Source organism: Acinonyx jubatus, chromosome A3 (assembly GCF_027475565.1).
Source record: "Acinonyx jubatus isolate Ajub_Pintada_27869175 chromosome A3, VMU_Ajub_asm_v1.0, whole genome shotgun sequence".
In the NCBI taxonomy this organism is placed as follows: Eukaryota; Metazoa; Chordata; class Mammalia; order Carnivora; family Felidae; genus Acinonyx; species Acinonyx jubatus.
In genome coordinates, this window is record NC_069388.1 from 116,116,509 (window position 1) to 116,134,926 (window position 18,418).

The 18,418-nt window shown below is 40.2% G+C and overlaps 2 protein-coding genes across 4 annotated transcripts in view; one reads left to right on the top strand and one right to left on the bottom strand.

Annotated features, from left to right (window-relative positions):
* Positions 1 to 58: 58 nt before the first annotated feature.
* Positions 59 to 3,616, top strand: CCDC121 (coiled-coil domain containing 121). Its single transcript, XM_015064168.3, has 2 exons — positions 59 to 603; positions 1,296 to 3,616. The coding sequence occupies exons 1-2, from the start codon at positions 59 to 61 to the stop codon at positions 2,263 to 2,265; spliced, it is 1,515 nt and encodes a 504-aa protein (XP_014919654.2). The 3' UTR covers positions 2,266 to 3,616.
* Positions 3,617 to 6,496: 2,880 nt separating this feature from the next.
* ZNF512 (zinc finger protein 512) overlaps positions 6,497 to 18,418 on the bottom strand; it is a 33,496-nt gene continuing 21,574 nt past the window's right edge. For 2 of the 3 annotated variants that reach the window (XM_015064166.3, XM_015064167.3), the window contains exons 11-14: positions 14,677 to 14,778; positions 13,683 to 13,745; positions 12,423 to 12,521; positions 6,497 to 8,492 (exon numbers count right to left, since the gene is read on the bottom strand). In XM_015064166.3, coding sequence (XP_014919652.1) covers positions 8,184 to 8,492; positions 12,423 to 12,521; positions 13,683 to 13,745; positions 14,677 to 14,778 — 573 coding nt within the window. In that variant the 3' untranslated portion in view covers positions 6,497 to 8,183. The remainder of the gene's footprint in view (positions 8,493 to 12,422; positions 12,522 to 13,682; positions 13,746 to 14,676; positions 14,779 to 18,418) is intronic. The other variant, XM_053201082.1, reaches the window with a different exon arrangement.

Sequence of the window (18,418 nt, forward strand, 5' to 3'; positions counted from 1 at the left end):
TGTGACGCGAGGGGCAGAGATAGAGGCTAGAACCCAACCAGTGCGAAAGGGGAAGGCGATGGGGTGGGGCGGGCGCAAGCGATTCCTTCCCTCCCGGCCAGGCTGCGCGCCAAGTTGGGACAGGAGGGGGGAAATGATGGGCTCGGAGGACGGCAGGAGGTGGCCAGAAAGAGAGGCACTCACCGTTGTAGGGAAGGGCCTGGGAAGAGCAGAGTTCCTGTCCCCAAAGCGAGCCGAAATGAGGTCCCCAGAGCGGGGCCCCCGGAATTCGAAAATGAAGACAGTGCATTTCTCTTTGGACCCCCAAGGAGCGAGGAAGGGAGCCGAAAGGGAACCGGCAGCTAGGGCTTATTCGGCAACCGGCAAGGTTCAGCCGATCCAGGTTGGACCGGCCGGGGCTGGGGTGAGGTGCGACCCCCAGAGTTGCTGGGCAGCGCCGAGACCCAAGGAGCAGAAAATAGAGAAATTGCGAAAACCTTCCGCAAGGGGACGCCATTTCCGCGTGGCGCAGGACCCTAGCACTGCTAGCGCTGCCGCCTCGGCAGTCAACCTCTGTGAATCACACGGGGACCTTGGAGATGAACTCTTGGATTCCCAGAGCAAGTAGGTACTGAAGGGGCGCTGCCCTCGACGGAAGTGTCCATGAAACAGGAAAGGTGGTAGAAAAGCCGGGAAATTTATTGTTACTCCCGACCACCCCAACTGTGCCTGTGGCCCCCCTCGTAGCCGCTATAGTGTTCAGGAACTCCCAAGGTTGGGTTTCACACCCACGCTCTGCCACTTGCTGGCGGTGTAAATCGTGGCCACGTCATTTAAAGTTTCTGAACCGGTTTTCTCCTCTTTAAAATGGAGGTGATACCTGACAGGGTTGTAGTGACTGTGTACTTAAATTGTAAACGACACTCATTTACCTTTACCATAAACTGTATCCCTCCTGCCGTGCATAGTGTCAGGAACATAATAGGTACGCAAAAATATTTTCTTGTATGAATTAAAGTACAATTGTGCATTTTGTATTTACTAAATTTTCATTAAGAATTGATAGGAGAGGGGCGCCTGGGTGGCTCAGTCGGTTAAGGGTCCGACTTCGGCTCAGGGCATGATCTCATGGTTCATGAGTTCAAGCCCCGCGTCCGGCTCTGTGCTGCTAGCTCAGAGCCTGGAGCCTGCCCAAGATTCTGTGTCTCCCTCTCTCTCTGTTCCTTCCCCGCTCGCACTGTCTCTCTCTCAAAAATAAATTAAAATTAAAAACAAAAAGAATTGATACGACAATGCCTCACTTGTTCTTCCTCCAGGTTTGCCAAGGACTCTGGGAGTTCCACTGCACCGTCTGTTAGTTTAATAAATATAATTTTCAAGCCACAGATGCTAACAAAGTCAGAGACGACCTTTAAAGAAAAGACCATGACGGAGCTGAGGAAGGTGAACAGCCGAATAAAACAAACTCGAATGCAGCAAGAATCAGTAATGCAGGAAACCGAGCAGCTATACAATGAAAAGTTACTTGTCCAGACTGAAAACCAATTCTTTCTGGAATACCTAGACAAGGAAATTGAGGAGTACAGAAGGAAGCCTGAAGAGCTATGGGAACATTATTTACAAAAAAGTGAGGAGATTGAACAAAGGAGACAAGAATCAGCCTCCAGATATGCAAAACAAACCTCAGTGTTTAAAGGGGAGCTCTTGCAGAAGGAAAACCTCCAATCCAATTTAAAGCAGCAGTTGCAGGCACTGAGGGATGTTTCCCTAGTAAAGGAGAAACAGGAGAGAGAAATACAGATGTTACAGGAGAAGAAAAAGGAAGCCCAAGCTGAGATCGATGCAAAGAAATTGGAAGTCCAGCTCCAGATGGTCCAGGAAAAAGCATTACTGGAAAAACAACTGAGTGAGCCAGACCCGAGGCAGTTGGGAAAAAGAAAAAGAGAAGAGCTTGAAAGGAAGGCCCAGGCCTTGGAGGCAGGAGCAAAGCAGTATACTTTTGAGTTCTACCATGACATGAGGAGAGAGAACGAGCAGTTAAAGAAGGAATTACAGCAACAAACTCAGCATTGCCAGGAGTTGGAGGCTATTAGGAGCTGGCTCAAAAATCAAAAGCGGCAGCTCCAGCAGGAACAGTGGTATATGGACTGCTTAGTCCGGGGGAGGAACCGACTCCAGGGAAGGCATAACCCGTGCCCAGGACAGGGTGCTCCAAAGACCACAATAACACCTCTCCTAATCACCAAATCAAATATTAATCCAAAGCAATTCCCAAAACAACACTGATTATATAAGGACTGGAGTAAGAATTCTCACGTGCTATATAGACCTGGTTAGGAAGGCTTTGGGATCTGACTGCTATGGTAAAACATCCATCGTGATGTGTTAGTGTGAAAGATTAGGTGTGAAAGAAAGATTTTTTTTCCAATAGTACTGCTAGGTATTTGTGTGAGTGGCATGCCTTAATTAGATTTTCCTTTAAGTAATCTTGTTGATGAACAGGATGTTCCTCAAATCTCCAGATAACCTGATACCATTCCCTAAACACCTGTACTTCAAACTAGCTCAAGGAAACCACCTTGAGGAAATGAAAGGAAAAAGGTTGTGTGACTTCATCTAGCTAAATTAGATTTCTTTATATAGAAAACACCTTTTAAGAATAGCATTTCAGATTGACTTTATATAGTGCCTTCTGCTCTTTAAACAACCAATTATCCTCATGCCTCTTGACCAGCTCCACACAAAGGCAAAGTGTTTTTTAAGCTTTTTCAAGTTCACAAGCAGTGGCCAAGCACTTCCCCCAATTTTGTCAAGAGTGAAAAAGTAAACTGCAAGTCGGAGAAGAGCTAGGAAGAAAAAAAAGCACTGGGCAGAACGACCTTTTGTCTGATGCTCTGCCCCTCAACTGGGTAAATTGAGAAGGGAAGAGCAGAAAGGGGATGTATATTCGGTCAACTACTTTTGACAGTCTTTTCTGTGAAGAAACACTTCTGGCATTAATGAGGTGACTGAATGCCTCTGCTTGTTTTAGGAAAAGGTATCAAGAAAAGTGTTAAAATATTTGGAAGACTTTTTTAAAGAGTCTTATATCTATTTCCCTAACATTCTAAATTCTAAGATAACAAGATCACTTAATTAAGTTAACTATAATAGGTACTTCAATTTTAGGTCACTTATTACATTTTCTTCTGTGTGCACTTGATAGTACATGAAATGCCTTTTGTAATTAATATGTGCCTTGTATTTATGTCTATTTAGAACTGGAAACAAGATTTTTAATTAGTACAGACGTTTAGCTTTTGAAATTTTTTTGCACTAAAAAATATAAAATAAACATTTTTTACACTTACAACTTATGATTAGACTATTTGAATGCTAAATCCTAGTACAGGGATATAACCCCATATTTTAACATCACTCCTCTATGGGGAAATATAATCCAACCTTATGTTTTCTAGAAATTGTCAGTGATAAGAAACTACAAAATAATTTTCATGAATTTTGTTTTATTCCTATGTAAAATGAACTTAAAATTGGCTTAAAAATTTTTTTCTCCCTCAATGCCTTTTACCTCTAGCTTTAACAATTTTGTTAAATGTGTATGGTTATTAAAAATAAAATGTATATTAATATATCTGTTGACTTTATTTTTCCAATGTAATGTATTTTCTACTCCATCACTCCTCTCTCTTACTACTACTTCTGCAAGTCTTATTCTTACAAATGTGCACATAACAAAACCACAATTTCAACGCAGAAGAGTAATATTTTAGATAGTATGCAGGTTCCTTAACTTGAATACTTCAGTTCTTGAGCTGAAAATACAGAAAGACTCAACTTGAAAAACATGGTAACCAAGACAAATTTGAAGCCCTATTCTCTGTGGATGCAAAAAACCACAGAAAAATATATACTAAGGCTGAAAAGGGGTTGGGAAAGTAGGAGTGATCTAGAATCTTACTCTGCTGTTAATTTCCCTCCTGCCTTTACTGTTCCGATGATCAAATTGGGAAGTGGATAACTTCCATCTCCTATGTTTATTTTTAATTCCTATCATCCCAGATAACGGATCTGGTGTATTGCTTTATGGCTGTCCCTTTCAGAGTGAGGCCTCTCTTAAGGGCTTGAAGACTTTCGAGGGTGAATCATCTGATAAAGGTATTTTGAAATCCATACCTGCAAGTGAGCATAGCTTGGCCAGGTACCATGTCAGTCTACTTTTTGTCTGCTTTGCTATGAAGAAAATTAAAACAGGGTGATGTTACAGAAAGTGCACTTAGATGGAAAAGACCCCCAAGAGGAAATTTAGGTTAAGACCTAAATGATTCAGTGAAGTCTACTGAACAAAAACCAGGGAAGAAGCCATTTCAGGCAACGGAACAGTGAGTGCAAAGGCCCTAAAATGGGAATGAGCTTAGCAGGCTCCAGGAAGAGAAAGGTCAATGTGGCTCAGGTGTAGCTGGGGAATGATTGGAGAATTTAGGTGGAGGGGAGGGAGAGGAAGCTAAACGGGTTAGCAGTGGGAGTGGCAGGCTCTGTGGGACAAGGAAAGGGAGTGGCTTGAATTCTAAGAGCACTGGGAAATTATCAGGCTTTTAGCCCTTGAATGAGGTCTGATTGACAATTTTAAAAACTCACTACAGCTGTTCTGGGAAGTGCAGCCAAGCCAGTAAAAATCAGCAGGAAACTATTAGGAAGCTATTGTCGTCTAGGCAAGAGGTGATGATGGTTGGAACTGGGGTGGTTGAAATAGAAAGTGAACAGAAGACAGGGGTAAGAGCAGACTACAGGGGAGAGGAAAATGAAAGGTTAAGAATGAGGCACAAATGGGGCGCCTGGGTGGCTCAGTCGGTTAAGCATCTGACTCCTGATTTCGGCTCAGGTCATGAACTCACAGTCTGGTTATCTGTGCTGGAGCCTGGTTGGGATTCTCTCTCTCCCTCTCTCTCTCTGCCCCTCCCCCACACACTTGTGCTTCCTCTCTCTCAAATAAATAAACATTTTAAAAAAGAATGAAGCACAAGTAAAATTTCTAAAGTGATCCCTTTTAAAATGGAGAGGAGCAATAATTTGTGAGGGCTGATTTTTCAAATGAAGTCTTTCAAAAGAAATACATAAAATGAAGTATTTCAGACACACGATATAGAAAACTACAACAAACTCACTATCCACCTTAAGAAATAAGAACTTACAAATTCACTGTAGTCCCTCTGAATCCCAGAAGCACTGTCCTAAATATGGTGTTTATCATTTCTGTGCATGTTTTCATGCTATATATACATATATATGTACATATATATATACATATATATTAATATATATTAAACTATAAACGTACACTAAATATATATTATATAACATATACATTTCCATAAACAATATGGAATATTTTTACATGTTTTTAAACCTCACATAAATGGTACGCTTGATGTATTCTGTAACCTGCTTTTCCCATTTTTAAGATGTATTCATGATACAAGCCCTAGTTAATTTCACAGCTATACAGTATTCCACTGTATTTACCTCTTCTGATGATAGACAATTAAATTATATAGTAGAGTAAGCTAACAAAAAGACCCAAGCATGTATAATGTCTCAAAAAACAGATTTTTTTTTTTCTCTTTAATAGTCTCAGATGTTCCTGGCTAGCAATTAGTCCTTCATGGGGTGATTCAGGGCATCAACCATTTTCCATTTTGTGCTCTACCACCCCCTAAAGCCATTTTATTATCTTCATATGGCCCGATGAAGGGAAAAGAAAGCACAGAGGTGCCCTTTCTTAAAACTTCTACCCTGGAGGTATCACACATCACTCCCATTCATGTTCTACTGGAGAGAAGTTAGTTAGCTACCCTTCACTACAGGGGCAGGGGATTGGAGGGCCAGGAACATAATTTACCCATTTGTCCTATAATCCTAGGGGTCTGCAAAGTGAGAGCAGATTTTGGCAGACAGTTAGTAGACTCTGCTACATCATTCTTGTTTATGTCTCCTGGTACACCTGGGCAAGAGGATTTTCTCTGTATATACCCAGGAGTAAAACTGTCGAGTCTTAGGGGCGTATTTTCAGCTCTACTAGATACTGCCAAATTGTTTCCAAAGTAATTGTACCAATTTAAATTCCAAACCATGCATGAGAGTTCACATTCCACACAACCTGGCTATACCTGATGTTGTCAAATTTGTTACTCAAATGAATTTTGTTTAAAAAACTTAAAAACTCAATAGTATGATTAGGATACTCCCGCTGAGTGAGACCTGGCCTCAGGAAGGAAAAATTTTAAAAGTGCCTGCGAGGGTCCTGGATGAGACTGGACAAGTTTTCTACACTAATTCACTTTAATCTCAAACAAATTTATTCACTAACCAGCAGACTTCAGGAGCTAAAGAACTACTAAGTCGCCGCATTTGGAACTTATTTCAAACCCACTCCCACGTTCAGCTGTTTTCTTACCCCCATACACTTTGTCAGCAAGGAGTCAAATAGCAGGTTGGAGTCAATGAACTGGAAACATCATTCTAACCGACAGTCATTTATTTCTTTTGTCATTGCCCAACATTCCCCAAGTCTTACTCACCAGAAATTAATATAGCTTCTTCATTTCTCCTCCCTGACAATCCTCATCTACTGAAAGGGTTTTAAGGGTGCAACTGCCAATGAAAATGTAGAGTGGACATACCATGTCCTTCACTTGTTTCACAACTATCTATTTTGGCAGTCTCCAAATCTGGTTTCAATGCTCCCGTTTGAAAGTGGTCTTCACAAAAGCCCACATTTTAAAGCTATGTGGAGCAGCACAAAATACAGAATTAAAGAGTAGTAACAGCCTTTCAGAATTTGAAAACGTAGTGTTTATCCATATCAGGGTTAAGGGTCCTTGCTTTTTATGTGGCATATGCCACAAAAATTGGCAAGAATATATAAGACCAATATTTATGGAAAAGGGGAAGAGAATGTGGAAACACAACAACAGAGCTGGTCTAAACAATGTTCCAGAGAAAGCCAGCCTTGAAGAGAAGTAGCCCACTAGACATTAGCAGGTAGGCATGAGGTACAGAAAAGGAATTTTTCTTTCCAACTCCAGATAAATATCTACATCTGGTGACAAAGTCTCAAGATATAAAGAGGATAGAACTCCACATATAAAAGAGGATAGAGGACAATATTCTCAGAGAATTCCAAGAGACAGAGGTTGGCTAAAGGGAGGAATAGACTTAGCACGGCATAGACTAACAGGTAAGGTCAAGTCCAGGGGAGAAGGAATGTGCACCTTGGCTGCCAGTCTTAGTGGCATTACCAGGAACACTAGGATTCTGTGTCAAAACATCAAGTGCAATGTGGTATTTCTCAATCCATAAAACTGGGGGAGAAAACAAGCTTTAGGAGGGCACTGATCATAGCAACCAATGAGGCCTCAAGCCCCAGGAAAGATGAGGCAGTATTTATTGCTTCTTCTACTTCCTTCTTTCCAATCATTTTAATGTTTGTGACATTTTAATGTTTGGGCTGCTTTTCATGCCTGTGGGTCTAGTCAGTCACTGCTACTTGGGATAAACAAAACATTTCCCAGTAAAACCAGTGTAGCGAGGTTCTAGCTTTTTCATCCTACATCCATTTTCTTACATATTGAGAGAACAAACAGCCTCCATAAAATCTGCTTCCCAAGGAGACAGGATAAGCTTTTTACATGAGTGACAACAGTTCTAGCTTCTAGGATTGTTAAATCACAAATACAAAATGGTAAATCAGTATGGTTTTAAAAAATTAATTTGGAATTGTTTTATAAGCAAGATGATGGAATGACTACTAATCAGTGGAGCTTCCAAGAACATTCTATTGCCCAGGAAGGAAAAGGACAACCAAACAGGTTTCTCAGTTTTGTACAGGGCAAGAGGGGCCCACAGTTGGCCTTAAGAGGGAACTCTTTGGGCAAGATAAGAGAAAAACAAGAGGACTCCAATGAGGAATAGCAGGAAAACCTACCAAAAAGGGGGTGAGAGTGGGGGGGGGGGGTCAAAGTGAATAAATAGGGAGAACAGTGAAATTTACACAGGAGGAAGGAGCTGAGAAAGTCACAGCCTTACACAAACAGCTGAGAGAGTGCATTTCTCCTCACTCAGCCCCCGTGACTCAGTCCTCCCAGCACAAGCCCCCGTGACAATGGCATCATGTCCGCTTTCCTAGGAGCTTTCACACTGCCTGCCTATTTCCTTCCTCGTTTATGATTAGTCTTTGGGGCCTTTACTTTCTGGAATTGTGCTGGCACTGGCTCCTGCTCCGGTTCCTTACAGGAGGTCGACACTAGCAATTCCTCGTTACTCCTCCTCTGATCCTTCCCTACTCTAAGACTCAGCTCTGCCTCAGGAAGCTCGATGCCAGGCTGCTGCAGCCTTCGCAGAGACCTTCTGCTCCTGTGCTGCTGCCTCCGCTTTTCTTCTTCTTGCTGCCGCTGCTTTATCTTCATTAGCTTTTCAAAGCTTTTGGTTGTGGTTGGGTTTACAACGAACCAGTCCTACAGAGGCAAAATGGAAAAATCATCCAGTCAATCAATACACAGTAGAGAACATAAAGAATGGGTGTGGGAAGAATCTCTAAAAGGCACGGTTAGGGCAGAACACAGTAAGGAGGAAACAGATAGGGAACCATAGCTTAGAACTCTGTACTTGAAACTGAAGAAATTCATCATGAGCAGTCATTATAAGCATTTATTGTGTAAGACATGATTTAGGGTACTTCAATAAGTGATCCACGAAGTCTGATCACTTAGCATCATCCCACTCATCTATCTCCTTTGTAAAACTCTCATGAGATATAAAGCATTGGGTCATAGGAGATTTTTACTTCATGATAGTATTTGCATGCAGCCAGACCACCTGGGTGCAAATCTCAACTCTGTTTCTGTCTCTGTGACCATGGGGAAATTACTTAATTTCTCTAAGACTCAGTTTAAAAAATTAAGAGTTAAGGAACATGGACTCCAACTATGAAATATTCTTGCAGAAAAAAAGAAAGAAAGGAAAAAAGAAAGAAAGAAAGAAAGAAAGAAAGACAGACTTCAATCTAAATCAAGTGATCTGATCAGTCTTCTAGGTCTAACAACCAGTTTATAGGAAATACTCTGCTAGAGGACCACCACCACAGGAATGTAATCAACAAAACCCAAAATGTGCATATATGACCTTGTTTCTTCAACAAATAAATTTGGGGTGGGGGGAGAGGAAAGGGAAACTTCTAGACCTGCATTGTCCAATGAGATAGTCGCTAGCCACATGTGGCTAATGAGCTCTTGAAAAATGACTAATCCAAAATGAGATGCGCTTTCTAAATTTTTGTTTAATGTTTTTATTTTTATTTTTGAGACAGAGAGAGACAGAGCATGAGTGGGGAAGGGGCAGAGAGAGAGGGAGACACAGAATCGGAAGCAGGCTCCAGGCTCTGAGCTGTCAGCACAGAGCCCGACGCGGGGCTCGAACCCACAGACTATGAGATCACGACCCGAGCTGAAGTTGGACGCTCAACCGACTGAGCCACTCAGGCGTCCTGTTACGCTTCCAATATATAACAAATAGACATGAAATTTCAAAGATTTAGTATGAAAAAATATAAAGTATCTCAATAATTTTTTACTGACTACATGTTCAAAAGATAGTATACTGGATTAAATAAAATATATTATCAACATTAATATCACCTGTTTTTCTTTATACTTTTGAAATGTGGTTACTAGAAAATTTTAAATTACATACATGACTCACATTACATTTCTATTGGATAGCACTCTAGATTAAAACATACAGTATATGGACCTTTTTTTTTGCTCCTGATTTGAACAAGCCAACTCTGAAAAAAAATTATGAGGCAATCAGGGAAATTTAAATAATTTAAATAATAACTAGGTATATAATGATATGCAAGAATCATTGTTAATTTTTTTTAGGTGTAATGATGGTTGCGGTCATATACTTTTAAAAGTCCCTATATTTTAGACACAGTGAAAGAAGCAGTGACAGTGACAGGGTATGTGAAATTTGTTCAAAATAAGCCTTTAAGGAGCACCTGGGTGGCACAGTCAGTTAAGTGCCTGACTATTGATTTTGGCTCAGGTCATGATCTCAAGGATGGTGGGATCAAGAGTCAGGCTCTGCTTTAACAGCATGGAGCCTGCTTGGGTTTCTCTCTCCCTCTTGCTCTCCCTGCCCCTCCCCCGCTTGTGTGCACATGCACACTCTCTCTCAAAATAAATAAACTTAAAAAAAAAAAAAAATAAGCCTTTAAGGAACAAGAGAAGTAGGTGTGGTTATAAATGAAAACAAGATTGGCCATAAACTTGGCCAATCTGTTAAAGCTATTCATATCTGTTAATACTATTCATTACACTATTTTGTCCGTTTTCATGTATTTGAAAATTCCTGTTTAAAAAAAAAAGTAGTGTAAGAACATGCGAGGCAGAAAGGGAGGAACAGAATAAAAATGTTTTACCACCACATATAATTCATAAACACAGGCACAAATCATTGAACAAATGCCTGGGGAACAAGCCCCAAACTAAGTGAAATTTGTTGGTTCCAACTTTTTAAGAGGAAACTGGAGAAAACTGGTTAATTACATAAAGGCCAGATTTTGTCAGGAGATAATTTTTTTTTTTTAATGTTTATTTATTTATTTTTGAGACAGAGGGAGAGCACGTACACAAGCGGGGAAAAGGCAGAGAGAGAGAGGAGGACACAGAATCCGAAACAGGCTTCAGGCTCTGAGCTGTCAGTGTAGAACCTGACACAGGTCTCAAACTAAGGAACCATGAGATCATGACCTGAGCCAAAATCAACAATCAGGCACTTAACCAACTGAGCCACCAAGGGACCTCGAGATAATTATCTTTTAAGTATTTCCTGAAGCATAAAAAGGTACACTATTATTATAAAAAAAGATAGGACTGCATTCCAGAAGAAATCTCAGACATGGAAAGGGCCTCCCAAAGCTTAAACTGGTAAAACAACAAGAACCACATTTGATGACACTAACTACAGCCCAAATTGTTAAAAACTATTAAATGTGAGGGCAGAGAACAGCTGAAGGTGCTTGCTATTTTTCCTTATCAGGCAACAATAGTTTCTGCAGTCAGATATTCCAAGAGAATGCACTCTACTCCTTTAGCTTTTGCAATACGGGTATTTAATTATACAGGAAACAATTTCTCTACTCACCTATATTACTAAAAACTTGCCCTAAGAGAAAAAAAAAGACTCAGCTTTCTGAACTTTAAAGCATTTTTAAAAATTTTTCTTTCAAATGTTTATTTTTGAGAGAGAGAGAGAGAGAAAGAGAGAGAGAGTGTGAGCAGGGGAGGGGCAGAGAGAGAGGGAGACACAGAATCTGAAGCAGGCTCCAGGCTCTGAGCTGTCAGCACAGAGCCCGACGCGGGGCCCAAACTCACAGACTGCGAGATCATGACCTAAGCCGAAGTCGGACACTCAACCAACTGAACCACCCAGGCACCCCTGAACTTTAGAACACTTTTACACAGAATTTATTTTTTAATTGTCAAAATGTACAAACCTTCAGAAAAGTTATAATAGTTCAATGAAACCTAGATTTACCATCATTAACCTCTCTTTCCTTTCTTCCTTCTTCCATTTGCAATTTATTTTCAGGCGTATTTCATCCCTAAAAATTTCAGCACATATCTACCTACGAACAAGGGCATTCCCCTGCAAAACAATACAGTGATCACATTTGGGAACATTAACATGACTCATTACGATTATTTAATAGAGTCGTATTCCAATGACTCCAGCTGTCTCATTAATGTCTTTCATAGTTGTTTCTTTGCAGTATTTTTTTTTTTTCACGTTTATTTATTTTTGAGACAGAGAGAGACAGAGCATGAACGGGGGAGGGTCAGAGAGAGAGGGAGACACAGAATCTGAAACAGGCTCCAGGCTCTGAGCTGTCAGCACAGAGCCCGATGAGGGGCTCAAACTCACGGACCATGAAATCATGACCTGAGCCGAAGTCGGTCGCCCAACCGACTGAGCCACCCAGGCGCCCCTCTTTGCAGTATTTTAAACAACCTTAAAAACAGGTTGCTCCACAACATTAATTAGAATACTAGAAAACGGAAGTATGGAGAACGCTAGGAAACAAGAATTGCAAAGGTGTAAACTCAGCCTACTGCCCACATGCCTGATTTAACTGAATTTAAAAGAATCAGAAGAGCTCAAGGATGCTCAGACTTATACTGACTACAAATGCTTTCATAGAAAATGTAATTATGCATCTAATTTTACAAAGTATTTTAACTCCAATGTCTCCAGTAACCACTTTCAAGCTACTTTCCTTGGCAGTCCTAGCCCAGCACAACACACAAATTCCACCTTTCTTGGGGGCACATGTATGGGTTCCAGGGATTACAAAAACATGATGGGAAAAGGAGGGACCTCACCTCGGCATGGACAGAGTTGATGTGATACTTGACACCACTCTCTGACACAAATTCTTTTTGACACAGAAGACACTTGTATTTTCCAGCCACAAAGTTTCCCTGTTTTCAAGAGAGAAAGAAAAGGGAATTACTGGTAAATTCAGGAACACGTACCTGGGCCGTGTGTGGGGATTGTTAGAGATGAAAAGAGGGGATTTTACTTCAGCAAAGGTAAGAAGGAAGAAAATCCAATACAGCAATATACTTGGGAAAACCAGATTTAGGCAGACTATTACCACTAGAAATCTATCCTAGTATAGTTCTATACATAATACCCCCACCCCCTCAACACAACCTAAAGTATTCCTACTTTTATTATGTAACAAATCACCCTTTTCTATCTTCCCTAGTTTCTGTCACTTCACTTCCAGATTCTCTTGGTTCCTCTTCCCACATGATCAAACTCCTGAAGTTCACCAGAGGCACCAATGTATAATTCTTCCCACTATAATCCACTGCTCCAAAGAGTGCCTTGCAAATCCAGAATTAGAGGTGTATTGTCCATAATGCCTAGTTTAAGGACTCAGAAACTAAGATCATGATGACAAACTCCTAAGCACTTGTGGCCAGATCTGGGTTGGATGCCTACACTCCCTTGCTGCTTTGAACTGAGATTTCTCTCCCCTCCTGAAGCTCTGAGTGTCCATGGTGCTAATTTTGTGTGAGGAGATATTTCTGAATGGAATTAAAAAGTGGCAGCAGTCCCCATGTCTGTGAGTCAGAGGGCACCTGGGTCAACACAGAAAAGATGCAGTGAGGTGAATATCTGTTTGCCTGACACCCAGGGCTAGCGTCTACCTCCCATCCCCAGAGGCTATATAATTCAGGTGGGATTAGAGGATCTTCATCATCCAGATAAGCACATGTAAAGTGATTCTAGAAATTTTAAGGCCCAATAAACAAGGCAGGTCCAGGGCAGGACAGGCTCAGGTAGAAAAAGTTACCTCCCTGATATAGACTCAAAACTAATAATAATACTTTTCCTCCAACCTTTTTAATTGATAAGACTTAAGGCTATGTTGGCTTCTTCTATATCTTGGACATATCAGGACATCCCATCCAATACCAGATCAAGAATCTTTAGGACATAAAAAACTAAACAAGCCTCTGAACTTAACAGTAAACAGGGTGACTAGCTGTTCGCCTAAACTGAATTCTCTTCCATGTCAGACTTTTGTTTGAGAGCTCACATTAAGATAAAGCATTCAGAAAGTTACAAACCAAGGTACAAGAGCCCAGGTGAGCCTTAAGGCCTGATACACTACTGTAGACAGCCTCACAACCCTGAAAGAGAGAAGAAGAAATAATGTGAAGATTATACCAAACCTCATCCTTCTCTTAGCAATCTGGCCGTTCACACTGACCAACCCTACATTTAGAGGAAGAAGCCCAATAAATTGTACTGCAAACCAAACAGAAAAAAATTCACACACAAGCCACAAAAGGAAAAAGGAAAACCATGAAAAGGTATTTTTTTAAAAAAAGAAGGGCTTAAGATATTTCCTTCCCTGATACTTTTTCTCTGACTTTTAGAGAAACAGAAAATTGCATGGTTGGATTTTTTTTTTTTTTTTTTTTAATCTGCCTTCTTCAGTATAAATATGTCTCCTGTTTCTGGTAGATATCCTCCTTCCCAAAGTACTGCATATACAGCTGTGGTGGATTAAAGAAATAATGGAAATTCTCTGCCACTCTTCCCTATAAGAAGAGGAGTCTATTCACCCTCTCTTTGAATCTGGGTTAACCCTGTGATTCCTTTGACCAATAGAATGCCATGGAAATATTGCTGAACAAATTCTGAAGCTAGGCCTGAGAGATCTATAGCTTTCATCTGCATGTTCTTGGAACACTCTAAGAAGTCAGTTGCCATGGACCCTGCTGGTAACCCACTGCAACCTCATGGACAGAGAGGCCACGTGGAGAGCGAAGCTCCCAGCTCAATTAGCTGCACAGAAGCTATCTTGGACGTTCAGGTCCCATCTGAGCTTGCAGCTGAATACAACCCATGAGTGATCCCAGCTGACGCCATGTTTAGCGGGAGAAGGCTCTCTGAGCCCTGACAGAATTACTGACTCACAGAATTCTGAACAAATAAAATAACTAATGTTAAGCCACTAAGGTTCAGATAACTTTGTCATGAAGGAATCAGTAACTGAGACAGAAGTTTGATAAACTTGATAAACATTTACTGAAAAAATGAATGAGAAAGAACCACCTGGTTAGGGCACTGAATGCGATGATATTTCTTGATATCTGACTTCCATTTGTGTAGTACTTCCTGGCTGAAGGTAGGAAGCCCAGGGCGAGTATATTTTAACTACAAGACAAGAAATATTTTATTGGAGGAATCCAACTTCCAACCAAAATACCCCAAAAGGTTCATACCCAACTCTTTAGGTTATGTAATTCTGGAGTCTGACAAACATATTTTCATGTGCCAAAAATATTGTAGTATGTAAGACCCTTTAAATACAAATTTATCTGAAACTGGTAAGTGTAACTGTCTGTTTTTTAATCTTAGAATAGTTTTGATTTTTAACAGAGGGCAGGAGAAGAGACTTTCAGATATAGCACTTCATCTACAGTTTTAAAAAGCTAGTGACAGAGCATTTACACAGTTAAAATACTCATTACGAAAAAGACAAAGATACAAATATGTACTGTAAAATATAGGTATACTCATAAATATGGTACATATATACACATATATATACAACATATGCAACAGAAATATATGTAGATGGGGGAAAAGCTAGAAGGCTATACATCAAAATGTTAACAGTAGTCCTCTCTGGGTGGTAGAATTTTGAGTAGCTTTAATGATTTTTCCCTGCTTATCTGCATTTCTCCTTTTTCTTCAAAGGTGTCATGTTAATTTTTGGTATTTAAAAAATTCAGGGGCACCTGGGTGGCTCAGTCAATTGAGCATCCGACTTCGGCTCAGGTCGTGATCTCGTGGTTTGTGAGTTCGAGCCCCGTATCAGGCTCTGTGCTGACAGCTCAGAGCCTGGAGCCTGCTTTGTATTCTGTCTCCCTTCTGTCTCCCTCTGCCCCTCCCCTGCTCATGTTCTGTCTCTCTCTATTTTCTCTCTCAAAAATAAACATTTAAAAAAAACTCAAACAAAGAAATTAAGGTTGAACCTAAAACAAAGATGTGAGAGAACTTGGGGATGGAACACATGATTTTTACTGATACTGCGCAAGCAAAATTATTCCTCACACTTGCCTTCACATGCTTGACCCAAGTTAGTCTCTCTCTCTCTTTTCTTTAGATTTATTTATTTATTTATTTATTTATTTATTTATTTATTTAGAGCCCGACGTGGGGCTCGAACTCACAACCCCAAGATCAAGAGTTACATGCTCCACCAATTGAGCCAGCCAGGTGCCCCTAAGTTAGTCTCTTCTTACAACTACTATAGTTTCCAGAAAAGAGACAGCTAGCACCTGTAGAGACAGTTCTTACAAAGTCCACCACAAGTAATAGCTGTATTTCCAGTGAGTAAACAATCCTCCTGCTTGGAAAATGGAAGTATCTGAAAAGAAGCTGATGCTCTTTCTGAGACAGAAAAACAGAACCAAAACCCAGAGGTAAGGGGAAATAAGGAAGGCAGCCTAAAGGAACTCTGCTAAATCTATAAGAGGAATCAGAGCACAGAGCTGGCTTTATTTATAAGCACCCCTCTCTTCTGCAGCTAGGGTATACAGGTCCATCTAAAATCCTTTTACAGTGATAAGAGAATATTTGCATAAACTATTATATTCATATAATAAACTATCATGTTTACGCAGCTGTAAAAAAAAGAAATGAGGATAATCTCTAAGAACACATATGGAGTGATTTCCAGGATACACTTTTAAGTGAAATAAAGCAAATTACAAAAGAGTATCTATGTGAGAAAGAAAAAGATGTACGAAAATATGCATGTATCTGGTCATCTAGCCCATAAAAGTACAGGAAGGACAAAGCAGAAACTGAGTGTGGTGGTCTCTGCAGGGAGCAGGGTGGGGACAGGATGGAAACAAAAGGGTATTCAGAATGGGAAAGCTGGGAAGAGGGCAGTGACCCTTCTATAAGATGACCTTTTGTATGGGGTCTGACTTTTAGAACTATGGTAATGTTTCACATACCCCCCAAGAGAAATGACTAGTTTCAATTAAACAGGATGTAGGGGAATTCAAAATGTAAAGAAAAGTAACACATGAACCTAAGGATTACAAATGAGAAGCATAATGAAGGGAGCGATTAGATTGGCTAATCTAAATAACCGTAAAATAATACTTTGAGGGACGCCTGGGAAGCTCAGTCAGTGGAGCATCTGACTTTGGCTCAGGTCGTGATCTCACAGTTCATGTTAGTGTGGAGCCTGCTTGGAATTCTCTTTCTCCCTCTCTCTCTGCCCCTCCCTCCCTCTCTCTCTCTCTCCCTCTCTCAAAATAAATAGGTAAGTTAAAAAAAAAATAAAACAGTACTTTGACTATATACTGTAAGGCTGAAGATGTAAAGAACGATATACAAATATTCTTCTACAGCTAATAAACCTGTTTTTACAGGGGTATGGCTTAATAATTGTAAAACTACTTTATGTTATACTAGGACTAAGCAAATAAATAAATATATTACAAACAGTGAGAGCTAGGTTTTCTTACTGTTAGAGAAAGGAGTTACAAATAAGCACAAAGGAAGGCAAGAATGAAACTTGTGGTGTTGGACTGGAAGTGAAGGTATCATGGCTTTAAATATGTATACAGACAGACATAAAAATGAACACAGAGTGTGTGTTTTCATCTACGAGTAGACATACATATATATCCTAGTTCTAGCCACCAAGAGGGCCCAGAAGCAATGACACCCCAGCAGGAATGAGTACACCCAGCATTCAAATCTTGTTTTTTAAGTATATTCTCCAATAAAAGAAACCAGCATTCTTTAGAGAAATGGTTGATTCCAGGGCGGGGGAAGGGAATACACAAGATGACTCTACAGCACCTTATGTTGTCAAAGAGTACTCAAAAAAATGATAGAAGCATGTCAAAAAGGCACAGGTGCCCACTGCAAAGAGCTCTTGATGGCCAAATCTGGAACAATTTGAGCCAAAAAATGAATAATAATAATAGCACTGGATTATACACCTACAATAAAATATCCATGAGTCCATACTGATATAAATAGATTAAGAGAAAAAAAGGACATATTTTCTCACAGAATTTCAATTAATAATTTATGGAGGCAGTAATGGAAACACAAACCATCATTAGGCAAACAACCATAATAATAACTGTTGCAGGCAAGAATCACTGACGGATGCTACAGCAAGTGGGCAGAGGTATGATAAGACACAGTGTAGTTGCACAGCGTCACTATCCCCACAAAATGTTCACTAATTACAGAGAGGAAAACTGTAATTTTGCCTTGGAGAAAACTGGACAATACACCCTAATCAAGTGATCAAAGTGATCACTGGTAAAAAAGACACATCAACATCATATACCTCCTAATATGGTACATTGAGAAAGGCAAACACTGCTTCAGTGGTAATCTTGACAAAAACATATAACTTTCAATCTAATCTTGAGCAAACACTAGACAAATCCATATTAGGGATATTCTACAAAACAACGAGCCTGTTCTCTTCAAAAGTGTCAAGAGCACAAAAGATCAATAAAGCCAGAAGGATGATAACAGATGGGAGGAGACTAAGGAGACACAGTAAAGAGAATTAAATGTGAGATCTTCTTGATGGGATCCTATGTTATTGGTTATGTAAGATGTTGGCATTAGGGGAAGCCAGGTAAAGAGCATATGGGAACTCTGTACTAATTTTGCAAAGACTCGGTAAGTCTAAAATTATTTCCAAATAAAAAGATTTTTGAAAAAGGAATATAGGGGCGTCTCGGTGGCTCAGTCAGTTAAGCTTCTGACTCTTGATTTCAGCTCAGGTCATGGTCTCACGGTT